This window comes from Somniosus microcephalus, chromosome 11 (genome assembly GCF_052327205.1).
Source record: "Somniosus microcephalus isolate GS21.2 chromosome 11, FLI_Smic_1.0, whole genome shotgun sequence".
Classification (NCBI taxonomy): domain Eukaryota; kingdom Metazoa; phylum Chordata; class Chondrichthyes; order Squaliformes; family Somniosidae; genus Somniosus; species Somniosus microcephalus.
The window spans coordinates 235716094-235739315 of record NC_140997.1 but is presented as its reverse complement, the minus strand read 5'-3'; the positions used below and the strand labels follow the sequence as shown (position 1 = coordinate 235739315).

At 56.3% G+C, this 23222-nt stretch overlaps 1 protein-coding gene across 4 annotated transcripts in view; it reads right to left on the bottom strand.

Annotated features, from left to right (window-relative positions):
- The window catches only part of lamb2l (laminin, beta 2-like), a 401500-nt gene that overhangs the window by 139670 nt on the left and 238608 nt on the right, over nt 1-23222 (bottom strand). For all 4 annotated transcript variants that reach the window (XR_015080088.1, XM_086002162.1, XM_086002163.1 and 1 more), the window contains one exon: nt 1991-2154. Coding sequence is in view for 3 of the 4 variants with exons in the window: in XM_086002162.1 (XP_085858288.1) it covers nt 1991-2154 (164 nt within the window). In the remaining variant the exon portion in view is untranslated. The remainder of the gene's footprint in view (nt 1-1990; nt 2155-23222) is intronic.

Below are 23222 nucleotides of genomic sequence, written 5' to 3'. Positions count from 1 at the left end.
GTTTTGAAAACAAAATTCTTTGAACGCTTGCTTGCTTGCGAGTAATAAAAGTACCTGAGATACTTTGACTGTTTGACTGACAATCAGGTAACAAAGAGTCTGTTCGCTTTCCAATTGGCCGTGGGAAGCTGGGGCCACGAGGATGGACGTGTCGGGTGGCCAATGGTGGGAGAGTGGGGGCGGGGCGGTTCGGAATACATCGGAGCAGCGCTGGCAGCACAAACTCTTTTATTCTAAAACCTCGAACGACATGAACACAGCACAAAACCGACGGGAAGGCAGTGACTGAATGAATGTCGGACACTCGCTCCAGGTCTCTGTCCTTCTGTCAGTGATCGCTCAGTAACCCAGCGAGGGTCAACGAGGGTCAGCGAGGGTCAACGAGGGTCCAGGGAGGGTCAGCAAGGGTCAGGGAGGGCCAGGGAGGGTTGGCGAGGGTCAGGGAGGGTTGGCGAGGGTCAGGGAGGGTCAAGGTGGGTCAGGGAGGGTCAGCGAGGGTCAGCAGGGGCCAGACAGGGGTCAGCAGGGACCAGACAGGGGTCAGCGGGGACCAGACAGGGGTCAGCGGGGACCAGACAGGGGTCAGCGGGGACCAGACAGGGGTCAGGGAAGGTCAGCGGGGGCCAGCCAGGGGTCAGGGAGGGTCAGCAGGGGCCAGCCAGGGGTCAGGAAGGGTCAGTGGGGGCCAGCCAGGGGTCAGGGAGGGTCAGCGAGGGTCCCGGGGAGGAGATAAAATCTGGGGAATAATCTGAGTGGATCTGGCCTGGACAGGCTGTCAAGCGCTGCCTGTTTTGCAGTCGGGGCCTGTGATACAGACATTCCCTCGTCACTCTACCCGTGCACAGCATGGACTGTCCAGGGTCAGTGCGGAAAGTCTCCAACATTACTTTTTCTTGTTCGGCACTGAATATTTTATATATTTTGTCTTTTGGGTTTAAAAAATAACAACAGTGAATCAGACACTAGGCAACAGTAAGATTGCAAAGTGCAGAAACACTCAGTCAGTCAGTCAGCAAGCACAGGTTTCCCGCACAAGCCTGGATTTAAATTTCACATTTCAATGGAACGCCCACTAGAGAGAGCTGGAGGTCTCGTTCCACTCACTGACCCAAAGGTGCAGATGCGAGGCCTGCCCGTGAAGTTGCAGCCTCCACACTGCCCCAGCACAGCTTCAACTGGGACCAGGAAAAAGTTATAAAATTACAAGATAATTACGGTCGAAGAATGCCATTCGGCCCATCTTAGATCACATGGCTAGATTAACCTTAGACTGCCCACGGCATCATCCAGTTGCTTCTTATAGCCCTCATTGCATCACCTCCGGCCTTTGAATCTCCTCAATACTTAATCCTCAGCACTCCAGGTGGGTCTGACCAGAACTGGACACAGTGCTCAAGGTGGGTCTGACCAGAACTGGACACAGTGCTCAAGGTGGGTCTGACCAGAACTGGACACAGTGCTCAAGGTGGGTCTGACCAGAGCTGGACATAGTGCTCAAGGTGGGACTGACCAGAACTGGACACAGTGCTCAAGGTGGGACTGACCAGAACTGGACACAGTGCTCAAGGTGGGTCTGACCAGAGACCCATAAGTTTGATCACTACCTCCTCTGATTGGATTCTACGGCTTTGACTGTTGTAGTTAAACATCCTATTGGCTTTGTTGCTTCCTGCTTTATATTCACAGAATGATACAGCACAGAAGGAGGCCATTTGGCCCATTGTGCCTGTGCCGGCTCTTTGAAAGAGCTCTCCAATTAGTCCCACTCACCCCTGCTCTTTCCCCAGAGCTCTGCAAATGTCTCCGTTTTCATGTATTTTTCCAATTCCCCTTTTGAAAGTTGCTATTGAATCTGCTTCCACCGCCCTTTCAGGCAGCGCATTCCAGATCACAATAAATCACTAAGTAATGTGTCTTTCTCCTCCTCTCCCCTCTGGTTCTTTTACCTTTAATTACCATGGGGAAATCCGACAGTGAGAGTTGAACTGACCTGAGTAGCCCGTCTTACAGTAACACACGATCTGATTTGAGTTGAGGTCGGTGTGGCACGAGACTCCATGGTAACGGTCACCTCCCGGGTAATCCGGACACAAGCAGGGCCGGCATTGCTCTCCAGACCCCAGAACTGGGTCTCCGTAGTAACCGTCAGAACATCTGTGTGGAGTCACATGTTAACGTCAAAACTTTCAGAGAAAAGAAACAAGCCCAGCAAAGGCCAGAAACAAATGAGTTTAGATTTCTGGCTAGTTTTAAATGACTTACACTGGTTGGTGACTGTGCACTGGGTAAACACAGTGGGCCGTATTTCCCGATCCCTATGGGTCAGTACGCGCTGTGTACACACCCGTAGGGACATCGGAAATGCCGGTTTCAGGCATGCCAAGCGCACGTGCTAAAAACCGGCATTTCCGATCTGTCAAGAATGCTCTTGACCGATCCTCCGCCTGCCCTGGAGAAGGGCCTCCGCAGGCAGAGAGTTCCGCTTTCTGGAGACCCTCCACCCGCAGAAAACCCTTAGACATCTTACGCCTGGTAAAAGGCGTAAGGCCTGCTTTTACCAGCATAGGATTTGAAAAAAAGTTTAAAAAGAGATTTTTTTTTCATTCATTTATCATTTAAAAATACTTTAAAAAAGGTAAGTTTATTTTTAGCGCCGTAAAAAACTTTAATTATTTTTTTCAAAAAATTACATTTTTGTTTAAAATATTTTATTTATTTATTTATTTTATTCGTTTTATGGGATGTGGGTGTCGCTGGCAAGGCCAGCATTTATTGCCCATCCCTAGTTACCTTGAGAAGGTGGTGGTGAGCCGCCTTCTTGAACCGCTGCAGTCCGTGTGGTGAAGGTGCTCCCACAGTGCTGTTAGGGAGGGAGTTCCAGGATTTTGACCCAGCGACGATGAAGGATTGGCCGATATATTTCCAAGTCAGGATGGTGTGTGACTTGGAGGGGAACTTGGAGGTGGTGGTGTTCCCATGCGCCTGCTGCCCTTGTCCTTCTAGGTGGAAGAGGTCGCGGGTTTGGGAGGTGCTGCCGAAGAAGCTTTGGCGAGTTGCTGCAGTGCATCTTGTAGATGGTCCACACTGCAGCCACGGTGCGCCGGTGGTGGAGGGAGTGAATGTTTAAGGTGGTGGATGGGGTGCCAATCAAGCGGGCTGCTTTGTCCTGGATGGTGTCGAGCTTCTTGAGTGTTGTTGGAGCTGCACTCATCCAGGCAAGTGGAGAGTATTCCATCACACTCCTGACTTGTGCCTTATTGTAATTTCAACTAATTTCAAAAAGGTGATTTAAAAAAAATGTATTTAATGTTTTACTATGTTTTTGGGGTGATCTCCATTCATATATTTGACATGACGTGGAGATGCCGGTGTTGGACTGGGGTGGACAAATGTGAGAAGTCACACAACACCAGGTTATAGTCCAACAGCTTTATTTGAAATCACAAGCTTTCGGAGCGCTGCTCCTTCATCAGGTGAAGTGAAGAGATGCATATAGGCACAGTGTGGCGGTTCCACCGGGTGTCCCTTACTATGTATATACATAATTCCCTTTAACTTACCTTTGTATGTACATAACTTACCTGTTTGGGCCGTTGCCTCTTTAACTTACCTCTTTGGGCCGTTGCCCCTTTAAGACACGATCTAACGCGCTGACGTCACATTGCGCATCACATGACGCACGCGCGACGGCTGCCGGCACAGCTCAGCCTACCGTGCCCGCGACTTCAGCCGCACTGGCCAGCTGCGGTGCCGGCGCCTCCCGCTCTCGCGACTTCGGCCGCATCGGCCAGCGGCAGCGCCGGGTGCCTCTCGCTCCCACCACTTCGGCCGCAACGGCCAGCCTCAGTGCCGGGTAAACGCGCCGACATATCGGCGCGGGTCACGTGACCGCCCCAAGCGCAGGTGAATGCGCTGACGTCACGACGCGGTCACGTGACGCCCGAAGCGCGGGAAAACACAGCCGAGTGTGATGACGTCATCACGCAATCCACAGGACTGCGGACTCAGTCCTCGTGGCGTCCCCGCTGGGGAAAGACCCACTCTACGGCTCTCCTGCAACCATCTCACTTACCTGCTGTATTTCGTCTGCTTCCTGCATTAAAGAACTTATTTATTGCTCTCCTGAAGTCGAACTCAATTATTTAGTAGGCATTCACAGAATCACAGAATCACAGAAACCCCACAGTGCAGATAGAGGCCATTTCGGCCCATCGAGCCTGCACCGACACATATCCCACCCGATCCCCGTAACCCCTACACCAACGCCTATCCCCGTAACCCCACATATTTAATCCCCCTAACACTAAGGGTTAATTTATCATAGCCAATCAACCTAAACCGCACATCTTTGGACTGTGGGAGGAAACCGGAGCACTCGGAGGAAACCCACGCAAACACGGGGAGAATGTGCAAACTCCACACAGTCACCCGAGGCCGGATTTGAACCCGGGTCCCTGGCGCTGTGAGGCAATCAGTTTCTGCTCAATGATTTTGCGTTGTCTCCAAGGTGGCCTTCGAGACACACGACAACACGAAATCGTCGAGCAGAAACTGATAGCCAAGTTCCGCACTCATGAGGACGGCCTCAACCGGGATCTTGGGTTCATGTCACGCTACATGTAACCCCACCTGACATAGAGTCATCCAGACTCGAGTCGTCATTGGCTTGTTCTCTCTACACAGATGCGGCTGGACCTGCTGTGATTTCCAGCAAAAAAAAAAGTTTTTCTTTTTATTGTTTTTTGTTTGTTTTTTGTTTTTCATACAGACCCCAGCATCTGTAACATTTGACCCCTTGTGACCCCACCTCATTGTTCTTTGATGTAATGTTTTCCTGACTGACCTGTTTGGACACCATTCACACCTTTGATTGCTGTGATTATCTCTCTGCCGAGGTGTGATAAAGGGCAGTTAGAAAGATTACCTGTAATCATCTGGCAGTGTTCTCTGACTATATATGCTGTGCCTATATGCATCTCTTCACGTCACCTGATGAAGGAGCAGCGCTCCGAAAGCTTGTGATTTCAAATAAGGCTGTTGGACTATAACCTGGTGTTGTGTGACTTCTCACATATATTTGACAGGTCTATCTGTCAAGTGTATGGAGGGAGATTCCCTTCTTTGATTGGCTCCCCATGGCCCACGTGATCCTAGGGACGCTTGCGAACCGCATGTGCCCCTGGGATACGTGGGCCCTGTACATTCCGAGTTTGGAGAGGCCCAGGAGCAGAAGTGTCCGGACCTCGGGAGCCCTCGGGTAAGGGTGTAGGTTTTTTCCAGATCGGAAACCTCCGCAAGCGGGAAGCCTCCGATCGGAAAATACGGCCCAATGTGATAAATTGAAAACTGAGCTGTTTATGAGCTGAATATTGGCATCACAGCTTGCAGTGAATTACAGACTGGGACAGCTCTACAACATTAATAGCACAGAGTACTGGCTGCAGTTCTGGTTTATCCTCGTCTGCCCTCTCAGGTGGATGTAAAAGATCCCACGGCCACTATTTCGAAGAAGAGCAGGGGGAGTTCTCCCTGGTGTCCTGGCGAATATTTATCTCTCAACTAACATCTCTAAAAAGAAACCTGTTGATTTGGTCATTATCTCATTGCTGTTTGTGGGAGCTTGCTGTGCGCAAATTGGCTGCCATGTTTCCCACATTACAGCAGTGACTACACTTCAAAAAAACTTCACATGAACATTGGCTAAACCACCCAGGTGCCTACTGCAGCCTGCACTCTCCAAGCGATTTTCCGTTAATAGGGCTTGTTCAGTCCTGCCCTGCGAGGTTCCTGGCCAATTAATAGGGAACGGGTCTGATGACGTCATTGGATGACGTGTCATCAGCCGGTTTCCTTAAAGGGGCCATGTCCAAATTGATCTTGACGGTTCTGCTGTCAGTGTTCTGTAGCATTGAGGTGCTGCAAACACTGACAATCACTGCACAGAGGTGCACAGCTGCACCCAGGCTCTCCCATGACTCCTTCCATATGCTTATGGAGGGAGTCACAGCATGCAGGGAGGTTCTCTTCCCTTCCAATGGGCGGAAGAGACCCCCCCAGGAGACCAACGTAGCCTGGTTGCACATTGCACAGGAGGGCTGAAGTAGGGATGTGGTCAGGAGGACCAGGCTGCAGTGGCACAAACCTTTCAATGATCTCGGTAGATCACGAAATGTTACTGCAAAGCCACATTCAACCTCATCCTGCTGTGCCTCTCATCACATCCCCATCACTCTGCCTTCCCTACCCTAATCCTGCACACCCTTACTCACACCAACTTACCTTGCACCTCCACCCATCCCTCTCTATCTACATTATCACTTCCCCATCTCACTAACCACCCCTCACACTCACCCTCATCCTAGTGCAATCATACCAACTAACAACACACAAGGGTAGGCACTTGGGTGTTTTAGCCAATGTTCATGTGAAGTTTTTGTTAATGTGTTGTCAAACATTGAAATCTATATTTTCAACACTTTACCTTACTGGACAGATCTGTGCTCACCTTTGGAAGTGTCTTAGTGAGTTCCCCCCCTCCCCCCCTGCTGTTGTGATGAGTGTGAAATGAATGGCTTGGACATAGGGATGCTTTATGGTGTTGGTGTGGGGTGGTGCCAACCAGGCCCATCATGTGACAGCCAGGATGTACAGCATTAAGAGAAGTAAATCTGGCCATGGTGAGGCTGTCCCTGGCCTCCTGGGTAGCAATGTTGTCGGGTGCTGATGCCCTGTGTCCTGTGCAGCATCAGGGGATTGCGGAGAAGGTTGGTATTGTTGTTGGTGATGTTGGCGTGCCTGGTGATGTTGGCGTGCCTGGTGATGTTGGCGTGCCTGGTGATGTTGGCGTGCCTGGTGATGTTGGCGTGCCTGGTGATGTTGGCGTGCCTGGTGATGTTGGTGTGCCTGGTGATGTTGGTGTGCCTGGTGATGTTGGTGTGCCTGGTGATGTTGGTGTGCCTGGTGATGTTGGTGTGCCTGGTGATGTTGGTGTGCCTGGTGATGTTGGTGTGCCTGGTGATGTTGGTGTTGGGACTGATCGTGGAGGGATTCAGAGGACCAAGGTGAGATTTTTTCAAGGGCACCGATGTTGCTGGAATAGACGGCAGCTGAAGTAGAGATGACAGAAGTGATCTGTCACTGGTGAGAGAGCTTGCTCCAAGGAGGTGACAGTGGATAGAGAGTTTACTCCAAATACTTCCAAACTACATAAAGTTCAAAAGTGTCTTCCAAGTCCTGAAGGCTGTGAAGGAATGAGCCGTATAACCTATTCAGAAAAATACACGATCTTGTGAAAGAATTCTGGGCTTATTGAAACAGGACCAACTGGGTTTGGAAATTTAGAAACCGAACGATGAAATATCTGTGAAAGCATCCTGGCTATTGAGACAAGACAGTTGTTGACAGTTGACAGCTGTTGAATAAATAACCTTATTGAAACAGAAGGTGCAGGCTCCGACAAGCTGAGCTTTGGGGAATAAAACAACGGTTCACCATGGATAAGCTGTTCTAATTTAAATTTCATAAAGATAGCATGTAAGATAAGGAACATCTGCCCTTGTAAAGATGACAAAGTAAGGAACACCTGCTGTCACACCATTTTTATATGGTAAACTTAGAACACCTAGAGATGAGACAAGATTCTGGCTGAGGTGGCATGAAGAGTTGCAGAGGTCGGCAGAAAAATGACAGAGACAATTAGCTTGCATCAGCAGAATACCTTAAAGGAAATACCACTGGAAAAGGGTATAAATATTGAAGTTTCAAATGAGATAGCAGACTCGCTTTAATCGGGCAAAGTGATTCTCGACTTCAGAGGCGGCTCTATAATCTACCACTCTTTTTACCTCAGGGATCAAAGGTATTTGATATTGATAGATATCCTGTATAGAGAACTTTAAGAACTGTAATACTGCAGCGAAGTTAAGATTTAAAAGTAAGATTCTCTGTTAAAAAGATCGTGGGGGAGAAATTGGGTTGAGCCGCAAACGGGGCGCCAAGCTCGCCTGGGCGCCAGATTTAGCGCTGCGATCGGAGCAGCAGCGATCGCCGGAAATTCAGCTTGAGCACCCCAAGAGGGACACGGGGCGAGGCTCGAGGCGCTCCGCGTCGTTCTTAGGGCGCTGAAACTGAATATCGCAGCGCAACGTGCCGCAGTGCCACACGCTGCGGGACGGCGCGCTGCGGTACTGCAGGCCTTCCTCCCATTCTTAAGGGGGAGGGTCCTGCACCAGCGCGATCGAAGATCGCGAGTGCCGGCAAAAGAGCCCGGCACCGAGAAGTGCCGGGCTCTCGGAAAACAGCCGGCAATGCCGCGGGGGGAGAACAGGAGGCCGGGGACGGAGGTGCTGGCAGGCGGCCGCCGAAAAAAACAGCCGCCCCGCACCTCCACCTTAATTTGTGCCACTGCCACCACAGGTAGGCCCCGTGAACCGGGCGCGATTAGCGAGCGGCGCTACAGAGGCGGTCGCTGCCAAATATCACGATCGGGGCAGTAGCGGGGCGCTGCGCACACCGATGACGTCATCGGTGGCGGCGCAGCGCAACAGGCTAACACCACCATTAGCGCCCCAGCTAAATATCGCGGGAGGCGTGGCCGGTGGCGCTAAAGCCACTGAGTGCCCTCTTTAGGCGCTAACTGGTGGCACAGCCCACCGAATTTCTAGGCCCGTATGTTTTCTCTTTTTAGAATTGTTAAAGTTGCAATTGACTGATTCACCAACTGTAAATTGCATGTCGGTTCTTTAATAAATCTATATATTTTTAGAATTGTCTCACATAAGCCTTCTGTATCAAAAACTTGCGAACTCAATCTCTGTACACTCTTTGGTGAGGAGTTGCAGAATTCTGGGGGAGTTTTCCGGACCCTCATAATATCTGGAACGTTACAGTCTAGCTAAACTTATTAAAAGTGCTATCTGGAGGACGGTAACATCTTCAGGTTGTTCCTTTCCTTTAGGGAGAGATAGTCCGGACCTTTAGACCCAATTAAGCATCTTTAGGATTCGGCTACCTCAAACGTTAGTTGAAAGTGAGTGTCTGAGGAATACGCCTGATCCGGAGTAGCCCTAAAGGAGCTAGGACTAGTAATGATCCCTTCAGGCTCAAGCTTCTGACATTGGAAAGTGCCCAGCTGTGAAATGGTAGATTTCACACCACTTTTGCAGCTGTCACTTATTCACAGCAATGGGGAGACATAGAGAACCCGACCTACTTACCTGACCTGATCTCTGAACGACGTGAACCCAGTTAAAAAAGTGGGAAAACAGAAAAAGGCTGGCAAAATAGTAGTTAACAAGCGTTTAACAAGCAGTTAACTATCTGAAATGCCTCCCCCGCCGCTTGGTGTCGGGTCTGCTCTGAAATCGCAGACCCGACACTTTGGAAATTAACAAGGAGGCAGGTTCGCAGCGGGTTCCCAACCCGCTGTCAATCATTTCGATTTTGACAGCGGACCCACCTCCGAACCCGCCCTCTGAGCGCCGGCAATAATCGCTGCCCAGATTATACAGCACATGATAGCAGACTGCCGTCCCCCGGGGTAGACGACATGATAGCAGACTGCCGACCCCTGGGGTAGACGACATGATAGCAGACTGCCTGACCCCGGGGTAGACGGCATGATAGCAGACTGCCGTCCCCCGGGGTAGACGACATGATAGCAGACTGCCTGACCCCGGGGTAGACGACATGATAGCAGACTGCCGTCCCCCGGGGTAGACGACATGATAGCAGACTGCCTGACCCCCGGGGTAGACGACATGATAGCAGACTGCCCGACCCCCGGGGTAGACGACATGATAGCAGACTGCCCGACCCCGGGGTAGACGACATGATAGCAGACTGCCTGACCCCCGGGGTAGACGGCATGATAGCAGACTGCCGTCCCCCGGGGTAGACGACATGATAGCAGACTGCCTGACCCCCGGGGTAGACGACATGATAGCAGACTGCCCGACCCCCGGGGTAGACGACATGATAGCAGACTGCCCGACCCCGGGGTAGACGACATGATAGCAGACTGCCCGACCCCCGGGGTAGACGACATGATAGCAGACTGCCTGACCCCCGGGGTAGACGACATGATAGCAGACTGCCCGACCCCGGGGTAGACGACATGATAGCAGACTGCCGTCCCCCGGGGTAGACGACATGATAGCAGACTGCCCGACCCCGGGGTAGACGACATGATAGCAGACTGCCCGACCCCAGGGTAGACGACATGATAGCAGACTGCCGTCCCCCGGGTAGACGACATGATAGCAGACTGCCCGACCCCGGGGTAGACGACATGATAGCAGACTGCCCGACCCCGGGGTAGACGACATGATAGCAGACTGCCTGACCCCGGGGTAGACGACATGATAGCAGACTGCCCGACCCCGGGGTAGACGACATGATAGCAGACTGCCCGACCCCGGGGTAGACGACATGATAGCAGACTGCCCGACCCCAGGGTAGACGACATGATAGCAGACTGCCCGACCCCGGGGTAGACGACATGATAGCAGACTGCCTGACCCCCGGGGTAGACGACATGATAGCAGACTGCCCGACCCCGGGGTAGACGACATGATAGCAGACTGCCTGACCCCCGGGGTAGACGACATGATAGCAGACTGCCCGACCCCGGGGTAGACGACATGATAGCAGACTGCCTGACCCCGGGGTAGACGACATGATAGCAGACTGCCTGACCCCCGGGGTAGACGACATGATAGCAGACTGCCCGACCCCCGGGGTAGACGACATGATAGCAGACTGCCTGACCCCCGGGGTAGACGACATGATAGCAGACTGCCCGACCCCGGGGTAGACGACATGATAGCAGACTGCCGTCCCCCGGGGTAGACGACATGATAGCAGACTGCCGTCCCCCGGGGTAGACGACATGATAGCAGACTGCCTGACCCCGGGGTAGACGACATGATAGCAGACTGCCTGACCCCGGGGTAGACGACATGATAGCAGACTGTCTGACCCCGGGGTAGACGACATGATAGCAGACTGCCCGACCCCCGGGTAGACGACATGATAGCAGACTGTCTGACCCCGGGGTAGACGACATGATAGCAGACTGCCCGACCCCCGGGGTAGACGACATGATAGCAGACTGCCTGACCCCGGGGTAGACGACATGATAGCAGACTGCCGTCCCCTGGGTAGACGACATGATAGCAGACTGCCGTCCCGTGGATAGACGACATGATAGCAGACTGCCTGACCCCGGGGTAGACGACATGATAGCAGACTGCCTGACCCCGGGGTAGACGACATGATAACAGACTGCCCGACCCCGGGGTAGACGACATGATAGCAGACTGCCTGACCCCGGGGTAGACGACATGATAGCAGACTGCCCGACCCCGGGGTAGACGACATGATAGCAGACTGCCCGACCCCGGGGTAGACGACATGATAGCAGACTGCCGTCCCCCGGGGTAGACGACATGATAGCAGACTGCCCGACCCCCGGGGTAGACGACATGATAGCAGACTGCCTGACCCCGGGGTAGACGACATGATAGCAGACTGCCGTCCCCCGGGGTAGACGACATGATAGCAGACTGCCCGACCCCCGGGTAGACGACATGATAGCAGACTGCCTGACCCCGGGGTAGACGACATGATAGCAGACTGCCCGACCCCGGGGTAGACGACATGATAGCAGACTGCCTGACCCCGGGGTAGACGACATGATAGCAGACTGCCCGACCCCAGGGTAGACGACATGATAGCAGACTGCCCGACCCCGGGGTAGACGACATGATAGCAGACTGCCTGACCCCGGGGTAGACGACATGATAGCAGACTGCCTGACCCCGGGGTAGACGACATGATAGCAGACTGCCCGACCCCAGGGTAGACGACATGATAGCAGACTGCCCGACCCCGGGGTAGACGACATGATAGCAGACTGCCGTCCCCTGGGTAGACGACATGATAGCAGACTGCCTGACCCCGGGGTAGACGACATGATAGCAGACTGCCCGACCCCGGGGTAGACGACATGATAGCAGACTGCCGTCCCCCGGGGTAGACGACATGATAGCAGACTGCCTGACCCCGGGGTAGACGACATGATAGCAGACTGCCTGACCCCGGGGTAGACGACATGATAGCAGACTGCCTGACCCCGGGGTAGACGACATGATAGCAGACTGCCTGACCCCGGGGTAGACGACATGATAGCAGACTGCCGTCCCCCGGGTAGATGACATGATAGCAGACTGCCCGACCCCGGGTAGACGACATGATAGCAGACTGCCTGACCCCGGGGTAGACGACATGATAGCAGACTGCCCGACCCCTGGGTAGACGACATGATAGCAGACTGCCGTCCCCCGGGTAGACGACATGATAGCAGACTGCCTGACCCCGGGGTAGACGACATGATAGCAGACTGCCTGACCCCGGGGTAGACGACATGATAGCAGACTGCCTGACCCCGGGGTAGACGACATGATAGCAGACTGCCCGACCCCGGGGTAGACGACATGATAGCAGACTGCCCGACCCCGGGGTAGACGACATGATAGCAGACTGCCCGACCCCGGGGTAGACGACATGATAGCAGACTGCCTGACCCCAGGGTAGACGACATGATAGCAGACTGCCCGACCCCGGGTAGACGACATGATAGCAGACTGCCTGACCCCGGGGTAGACGACATGATAGCAGACTGCCCGACCCCGGGGTAGACGACATGATAGCAGACTGCCTGACCCCTGGGGTAGACGACATGATAGCAGACTGCCCGACCCCCGGGTAGACGACATGATAGCAGACTGCCCGACCCCGGGGTAGACGACATGATAGCAGACTGCCCGACCCCCGGGTAGACGACATGATAGCAGACTGTCATCCCCCGGGGTAGACGACATGATAGCAGACTGCCGTCCCCCGGGTAGACGACATGATAGCAGACTGCCTGACCCCGGGGTAGACGACATGATAGCAGACTGCCTGACCCCGGGGTAGACGACATGATAGCAGACTGCCTGACCCCGGGGTAGACGACATGATAGCAGACTGCCTGACCCCGGGGTAGACGACATGATAGCAGACTGCCCGACCCCGGGGTAGACGACATGATAGCAGACTGCCCGACCCCGGGGTAGACGACATGATAGCAGACTGCCCGACCCCGGGGTAGACGACATGATAGCAGACTGCCTGACCCCGGGGTAGACGACATGATAGCAGACTGCTGTCCCCCGGGGTAGACGACATGATAGCAGACTGCCTGACCCCGGGGTAGACGACATGATAGCAGACTGCCCGACCCCGGGGTAGACGACATGATAGCAGACTGTCATCCCCCGGGGTAGACGACATGATAGCAGACTGCCGTCCCCCGGGTAGACGACATGATAGCAGACTGCCCGACCCCGGGGTAGACGACATGATAGCAGACTGCCTGACCCCGGGGTAGACGACATGATAGCAGACTGCCTGACCCCGGGGTAGACGACATGATAGCAGACTGCCCGACCCCGGGGTAGACGACATGATAGCAGACTGTCGTCCCCCGGGTAGACGACATGATAGCAGACTGCCTGACCCCGGGGTAGACGACATGATAGCAGACTGCCCGACCCCGGGGTAGACGACATGATAGCAGACTGCCCGACCCCAGGGTAGACGACATGATAGCAGACTGCCCGACCCCGGGGTAGACGACATGATAGCAGACTGCCGTCCCCGGGGTAGACGACATGATAGCAGACTGTCATCCCCCGGGGTAGACGACATGATAGCAGACTGCCCGACCCCCGGGTAGACGACATGATAGCAGACTGCCTGACCCCGGGGTAGACGACATGATAGCAGACTGCCTGACCCCGGGGTAGACGACATGATAGCAGACTGCCTGACCCCGGGGTAGACGACATGATAGCAGACTGCCTGACCCCGGGGTAGACGACATGATAGCAGACTGCCCGACCCCGGGGTAGACGACATGATAGCAGACTGCCCGACCCCGGGGTAGACGACATGATAGCAGACTGCCCGACCCCGGGGTAGACGACATGATAGCAGACTGCCTGACCCCGGGGTAGACGACATGATAGCAGACTGCTGTCCCCCGGGGTAGACGACATGATAGCAGACTGCCTGACCCCGGGGTAGACGACATGATAGCAGACTGCCCGACCCCGGGGTAGACGACATGATAGCAGACTGTCATCCCCCGGGGTAGACGACATGATAGCAGACTGCCGTCCCCCGGGTAGACGACATGATAGCAGACTGCCCGACCCCGGGGTAGACGACATGATAGCAGACTGCCTGACCCCGGGGTAGACGACATGATAGCAGACTGCCTGACCCCGGGGTAGACGACATGATAGCAGACTGCCCGACCCCGGGGTAGACGACATGATAGCAGACTGTCGTCCCCCGGGTAGACGACATGATAGCAGACTGCCTGACCCCGGGGTAGACGACATGATAGCAGACTGCCCGACCCCAGGGTAGACGACATGATAGCAGACTGCCCGACCCCAGGGTAGACGACATGATAGCAGACTGCCCGACCCCGGGGTAGACGACATGATAGCAGACTGCCGTCCCCGGGGTAGACGACATGATAGCAGACTGTCATCCCCCGGGGTAGACGACATGATAGCAGACTGCCCGACCCCCGGGGTAGACGACATGATAGCAGACTGCCGTCCCCCGGGGTAGACGACATGATAACAGACTGCCTGACCCCGGGGTAGACGACATGATAGCAGACTGCCGTCCCCCGGGATAGACGACATGATAGCAGACTGCCTGACCCCGGGGTAGACGACATGATAGCAGACTGCCGTCCCCCGGGTAGACGACATGATAGCAGACTGCCGTCCCCCGGGATAGACGACATGATCTCCAAATTTGCAGACGACACAAAGCTGGGTGGGAGGGTAAGCTGTGAGGAGGATGTCGTGAAACTCCAGTACGATTTGGACAGGTTGGGTGATTGGGCAGAAACATGGCAAATGCACTATAATGTGGATAAATGTGAGGTTATCCACTTTGGTGGCAAAAACAGGAAGGCAGATTATTATTTGAATGGCAATAGATTGGGAGAAGGGGAAGTGCAAAGAGACCTGGGTGTTCTTGTGCACCAGTCGCTGAAGGTAAGCATGCAGGTGCAGCAGGCGGTTAAGAAGGCAAATGGTATGTTGGCCTTCGTAGCAAGAGGGTTCGAGTACAGGAACAAGGATGTCTTGCTGCAGTTGTACAGGGCCTTGGTGAGACCGCACCTTGAGTATTGTGTGCAGTTTTGGTCAACTTACCGGAGGAAGGACGTTCTTGCCATGGAGGGAGTGCAGCGAAGATTCACCAGGCTGATACCTGGGATGGCAGGAATGACGTATGAGGAGAGATTGTGTCAATTGGGCTTATACTCACTGGAGTTTAGAAGATTGAGAGGGGATCTCATCGAAACCTATAAAATTCTGTCAGGTCTGGACAGACTAGATGCAGGAAGGATGTTTCTGATGGTCGGGGAGTCCAGAACCAGGGGTCATAGTCTAAGGATAAGGGGTAAGCCATTTAGGACTGAAATGAGGAATTTCTTCACCCAGAGAGTGGTGAACCTGTGGAATTCTCTGCCACAGAGGGCGGTGGAGGCCAGTTCATTAAATATATTCAAGAAAGAGTTGGATATATTTCTTAAGGCTAAAGGGATCAAGGGATATGGGGAGAAGGCAGGGACCGGGTACTGAATTTGGATGATCAGCCATGATCTCATTGAATGGCGGAGCAGGCTCGAAGGGCCGAATGGCCTACTCCTGCTCCTATCTTCTATGTTTCTATGATAGCAGACTGCCCGACCCCGGGGTAGACGGCATGATAGCAGACTGCCTGACCCCGGGGTAGACGACATGATAACAGACTGCCTGACCCCGGGGTAGACGACATGATAGCAGACTGCCTGACCCCGGGGTAGACGACATGATAGCAGACTGCCTGACCCCCGGGTAGACGACATGATAGCAGACTGCCCAACCCCGGGGTAGACGACATGATAGCAGACTGCCCGACCCCGGGGTAGACGACATGATAGCAGACTGCCTGACCCCGGGGTAGACGACATGATAGCAGACTGCCCAACCCCGGGGTAGACGACATGATAGCAGACTGCCTGACCCCAGGGTAGACGACATGAAAGCAGACTGCCCGACCCCGGGGTAGACGACATGATAGCAGACTGCCCGACCCCGGGGTAGACGACATGATAGCAGACTGCCCGACCCCGGGGTAGACGACATGATAGCAGACTGCCGTCCCCCGGGGTAGACGACATGATAGCAGACTGCCCGACCCCGGGGTAGACGACATGATAGCAGACTGCCCGACCCCCGGGTAGACGACATGATAGCAGACTGCCCGACCCCGGGGTAGACGACATGATAGCAGACTGCCCAACCCCGGGGTAGACGACATGATAGTAGACTGCCGTCCCCCGGGGTAGACGACATGATAGCAGACTGCCCGACCCCGGGGTAGACGACATGATAGCAGACTGCCCGACCCCCGGGGTAGACGACATGATAGCAGACTGCCGTCCCCCGGGGTAGACGACATGATAGCAGACTGCCCGACCCCGGGGTAGACGACATGATAGCAGACTGCCCGACCCCGGGGTAGACGACATGATAGCAGACTGCCGTCCCCCGGGGTAGACGACATGATAGCAGACTGCCCGACCCCGGGGTAGACGACATGATAGCAGACTGCCCGACCCCGGGGTAGACGACATGATAGCAGACTGCCTGACCCCGGGGTAGACGACATGATAGCAGACTGCCGTCCCCCGGGGTAGACGACATGATAGCAGACTGCCCGACCCCGGGGTAGACGACATGATAGCAGACTGCCCGACCCCGGGGTAGACGACATGATAGCAGACTGCCCGACCCCAGGGTAGACGACATGATAGCAGACTGCCCGACCCCGCGGTAAACGACATGATAGCAGACTGCCCGACCCCGGGGTAGACGACATGATAGCAGACTGCCCGACCCCAGGGTAGACGACATGATAGCAGACTGCCCGACCCCGGGGTAGACGACATGATAGCAGACTGCCTGACCCCGGGGTAGACGACATGATAGCAGACTGCCTGACCCCGGGGTAGACGACATGATAGCAGACTGCCCAACCCCGGGGTAGACGACATGATAGCAGACTGCCCGACCCCGGGGTAGACGACATGATAGCAGACTGCCCGACCCCGGGGTAGACGACATGATAGCAGACTGCCCGACCCCGGGGTAGACGACATGATAGCAGACTGCCCGACCCCGGGGTAGACGACATGATAGCAGACTGCCCGACCCCGGGGTAGACGACATGATAGCAGACTGCCTGACCCCGGGGTAGACGACATGATAGCAGACTGCCTGACCCCGGGGTAGACGACATGATAGCAGACTGCCTGACCCCGGGGTAGACGACATGATAGCAGACTGCCCGACCCCGGGGTAGACGACATGATAGCAGACTGCCCGACCCCGGGGTAGACGACATGATAGCAGACTGCCTGACCCCGGGGTAGACGACATGATAGCAGACTGCCCGACCCCGGGGTAGACGACATGATAGCAGACTGCCCGACCCCGGGGTAGACGACATGATAGCAGACTGCCCGACCCCGGGGTAGACGACATGATAGCAGACTGCCTGACCCCGGGGTAGACGACATGATAGCAGACTGCCCGACCCCAGGGTAGACGACATGATAGCAGACTGCCCGACCCCGGGGTAGACGACATGATAGCAGACTGCCTGACCCCGGGGTAGACGACATGATAGCAGACTGCCCGACCCCGGGGTAGACGACATGATAGCAGACTGCCTGACCCCGGGGTAGACGACATGATAGCAGACTGCCTGACCCCCGGGGTAGACGACATGATAGCAGACTGCCCCACCCCGGGGTAGACGACATGATAGCAGACTGCCTGACCCCGGGGTAGACGACATGATAGCAGACTGCCCGACCCCAGGGTAGACGACATGATAGCAGACTGCCGTCCCCTGGGTAGACGACATGATAGCAGACTGCCCGACCCCGGGGTAGACGACATGATAGCAGACTGCCCGACCCCGGGTAGACGACATGATAGCAGACTGCCCGACCCCGGGGTAGACGACATGATAGCAGACTGCCCGACCCCGGGGTAGACGACATGATAGCAGACTGCCCGACCCCGGGGTAGACGACATGATAGCAGACTGCCGTCCCCCGGGTAGACGACATGATAGCAGACTGCCCGACCCCGGGGTAGACGACATGATAGCAGACTGCCCGACCCCAGGGTAGACGACATGATAGCAGACTGCCCAACCCCGGGGTAGACGACATGATAGCAGACTGCCCAACCCCGGGGTAGACGACATGATAGCAGACTGCCCGACCCCGGGGTAGACGACATGATAGCAGACTGCCCGACCCCAGGGTAGACGACATGATAGCAGACTGCCCGACCCCAGGGTAGACGACATGATAGCAGACTGCCCGACCCCGGGGTAGACGACATGATAGCAGACTGCCTGACCCCGGGGTAGACGACATGATAGCAGACTGCCCGACCCCGGGGTAGACGACATGATAGCAGACTGCCCGACCCCGGGGTAGACGACATGATAGCAGACTGCCCGACCCCGGGGTAGACGACATGATAGCAGACTGCCCGACCCCGGGGTAGACGACATGATAGCAGACTGCTGTCCCCCGGGTAGACGACATGATAGCAGACTGCCTGACCCCGGGGTAGACGACATGATAGCAGACTGCCTGACCCCGGGGTAGACGACATGATAGCAGACTGCTGTCCCCCGGGTAGACGACATGATAGCAGACTGCCCGACCCCAGGGTAGACGACATGATAGCAGACTGCCCGACCCCGGGGTAGACGACATGATAGCAGACTGCCTGACCCCGGGGTAGACGACATGATAGCAGACTGCCTGACCCCGGGGTAGACGACATGATAGCAGACTGCCCGACCCCGGGGTAGACGACATGATAGCAGACTGCCCGACCCCGGGGTAGACGACATGATAGCAGACTGCCCGACCCCGGGGTAGACGACATGATAGCAGACTGCCCGACCCCGGGGTAGACGACATGATAGCAGACTGCCTGACCCCGGGGTAGACGACATGATAGCAGACTGCCCGACCCCGGGGTAGACGACATGATAGCAGACTGCCCGACCCCGGGGTAGACGACATGATAGCAGACTGCCGTCCCCCGGGGTAGACGACATGATAGCAGACTGTCGTCCCCCGGGTAGACGACATGATAGCAGACTGCCCGACCCCGGGGTAGACGACATGATAGCAGACTGCCCGACCCCTGGGGTAGACGACATGATAGCAGACTGCCTGACCCCCGGGGTAGACGACATGATAGCAGACTGCCCGACCCCGGGGTAGACGACATGATAGCAGACTGCCGTCCCCCGGGTAGACGACATGATAGCAGACTGCCCGACCCCGGGGTAGACGGCATGATAGCAGACTGCCGTCCCCCGGGTAGACGACATGATAGCAGACTGCCCGACCCCAGGGTAGACGACATGATAGCAGACTGCCCGACCCCTGGGGTAGACGACATGATAGCAGACTGCCGTCCCCCGGGTAGACGACATGATAGCAGACTGCCCGACCCCGGGGTAGACGACATGATAGCAGACTGCCCGACCCCGGGGTAGACGACATGATAGCAGACTGCCCGACCCCGGGGTAGACGGCATGATAGCAGACTGCCGTCCCCCGGGTAGACGACATGATAGCAGACTGCCCGACCCCGGGGTAGACGACATGATAGCAGACTGCCCGACCCCGGGTAGACGACATGATAGCAGACTGCCCGACCCCGGGGTAGACGACATGATAGCAGACTGCCCGACCCCGGGGTAGACGAAATGATAGCAGACTGCCCGACCCCGGGGTAGACGACATGATAGCAGACTGCCCGACCCCTGGGGTAGACGACATGATAGCAGACTGCCCGACCCCGGGGTAGACGACATGATAGCAGACTGCCTGACCCCGGGGTAGACGGCATGATAGCAGACTGCCGTCCCCCGGGTAGACGACATGAAAGCAGACTGCCCGACCTCAGGGTAGACGACATGATAGCAGACTGCCCGACCCCTGGGGTAGACGACATGATAGCAGACTGCCTGACCCCGGGGTAGACGACATGATAGCAGACTGCCCGACCCCGGGGTAGACGACATGATAGCAGACTGCCCGACCCCGGGGTAGACGACATGATAGCAGACTGCCTGACCCCTGGGGTAGACGACATGATAGCAGACTGCCCGACCCCTGGGGTAGACGACATGATAGCAGACTGCCCGACCCCGGGGTAGATGACATGATAGCAGACTGCCCGACCCCGGGGTAGACGACATGATAGCAGACTGCCCGACCCCTGGGGTAGACGACATGATAGCAGACTGCCTGACCCCGGGGTAGACGACATGATAGCAGACTGCCCGACCCCTGGGGTAGACGACATGATAGCAGACTGCCTGACCCCGGGGTAGACGACATGATAGCAGACTGCCCGACCCCTGGGGTAGACGACATGATAGCAGACTGCCCGACCCCGGGGTAGACGACATGATAGCAGACTGCCTGACCCCGGGGTAGACGACATGATAGCAGACTGCCTGACCCCGGGGTAGACGACATGATAGCAGACTGCCCGACCCCTGGGGTAGACGACATGATAGCAGACTGCCCGACCCCGGGGTAGACGACATGATAGCAGACTGCCTGACCCCGGGGTAGATGACATGATAGCAGACTGCCCGACCCCTGGGGTAGACGACATGATAGCAGACTGCCTGACCCCGGGGTAAACGACATGATAGCAGACTGCCCGACCCCGGGGTAGACGACATGATAGCAGACTGCCCGACCCCGGGGTAGACGACATGATAGCAGACTGCCTGACCCCGGGGTAGACGACATGATAGCAGACTGCCCGACCCCGGGGTAGACGACATGATAGCAGACTGCCCGACCCCGGGGTAGACGACATGATAGCAGACTGCCCGACCCCGGGGTAGACGACATGATAGCAGACTGCCTGACCCCGGGGTAGACGACATGATAGCAGACTGCCCGACCCCAGGGTAGACGACATGATAGCAGACTGCCCGACCCCGGGGTAGACGACATGATAGCAGACTGCCTGACCCCGGGGTAGACGACATGATAGCAGACTGCCCGACCCCGGGGTAGACGACATGATAGCAGACTGCCTGACCCCGGGGTAGACGACATGATAGCAGACTGCCTGACCCCCGGGGTAGACGACATGATAGCAGACTGCCCCACCCCGGGGTAGACGACATGATAGCAGACTGCCTGACCCCGGGGTAGACGACATGATAGCAGACTGCCCGACCCCAGGGTAGACGACATGATAGCAGACTGCCGTCCCCTGGGTAGACGACATGATAGCAGACTGCCCGACCCCGGGGTAGACGACATGATAGCAGACTGCCCGACCCCGGGTAGACGACATGATAGCAGACTGCCCGACCCCGGGGTAGACGACATGATAGCAGACTGCCCGACCCCGGGGTAGACGACATGATAGCAGACTGCCCGACCCCGGGGTAGACGACATGATAGCAGACTGCCGTCCCCCGGGTAGACGACATGATAGCAGACTGCCCGACCCCGGGGTAGACGACATGATAGCAGACTGCCCGACCCCAGGGTAGACGACATGATAGCAGACTGCCCAACCCCGGGGTAGACGACATGATAGCAGACTGCCCAACCCCGGGGTAGACGACATGATAGCAGACTGCCCGACCCCGGGGTAGACGACATGATAGCAGACTGCCCGACCCCAGGGTAGACGACATGATAGCAGACTGCCCGACCCCAGGGTAGACGACATGATAGCAGACTGCCCGACCCCGGGGTAGACGACATGATAGCAGACTGCCTGACCCCGGGGTAGACGACATGATAGCAGACTGCCCGACCCCGGGGTAGACGACATGATAGCAGACTGCCCGACCCCGGGGTAGACGACATGATAGCAGACTGCTGTCCCCCGGGTAGACGACATGATAGCAGACTGCCTGACCCCGGGGTAGACGACATGATAGCAGACTGCCTGACCCCGGGGTAGACGACATGATAGCAGACTGCTGTCCCCCGGGTAGACGACATGATAGCAGACTGCCCGACCCCAGGGTAGACGACATGATAGCAGACTGCCCGACCCCGGGGTAGACGACATGATAGCAGACTGCCTGACCCCGGGGTAGACGACATGATAGCAGACTGCCTGACCCCGGGGTAGACGACATGATAGCAGACTGCCCGACCCCGGGGTAGACGACATGATAGCAGACTGCCCGACCCCGGGGTAGACGACATGATAGCAGACTGCCCGACCCCGGGGTAGACGACATGATAGCAGACTGCCCGACCCCGGGGTAGACGACATGATAGCAGACTGCCTGACCCCGGGGTAGACGACATGATAGCAGACTGCCCGACCCCGGGGTAGACGACATGATAGCAGACTGCCCGACCCCGGGGTAGACGACATGATAGCAGACTGCCGTCCCCCGGGGTAGACGACATGATAGCAGACTGTCGTCCCCCGGGTAGACGACATGATAGCAGACTGCCCGACCCCGGGGTAGACGACATGATAGCAGACTGCCCGACCCCTGGGGTAGACGACATGATAGCAGACTGCCTGACCCCCGGGGTAGACGACATGATAGCAGACTGCCCGACCCCGGGGTAGACGACATGATAGCAGACTGCCGTCCCCCGGGTAGACGACATGATAGCAGACTGCCCGACCCCGGGGTAGACGGCATGATAGCAGACTGCCGTCCCCCGGGTAGACGACATGATAGCAGACTGCCCGACCCCAGGGTAGACGACATGATAGCAGACTGCCCGACCCCTGGGGTAGACGACATGATAGCAGACTGCCGTCCCCCGGGTAGACGACATGATAGCAGACTGCCCGACCCCGGGGTAGACGACATGATAGCAGACTGCCCGACCCCGGGGTAGACGACATGATAGCAGACTGCCCGACCCCGGGGTAGACGGCATGATAGCAGACTGCCGTCCCCCGGGTAGACGACATGATAGCAGACTGCCCGACCCCGGGGTAGACGACATGATAGCAGACTGCCCGACCCCGGGTAGACGACAT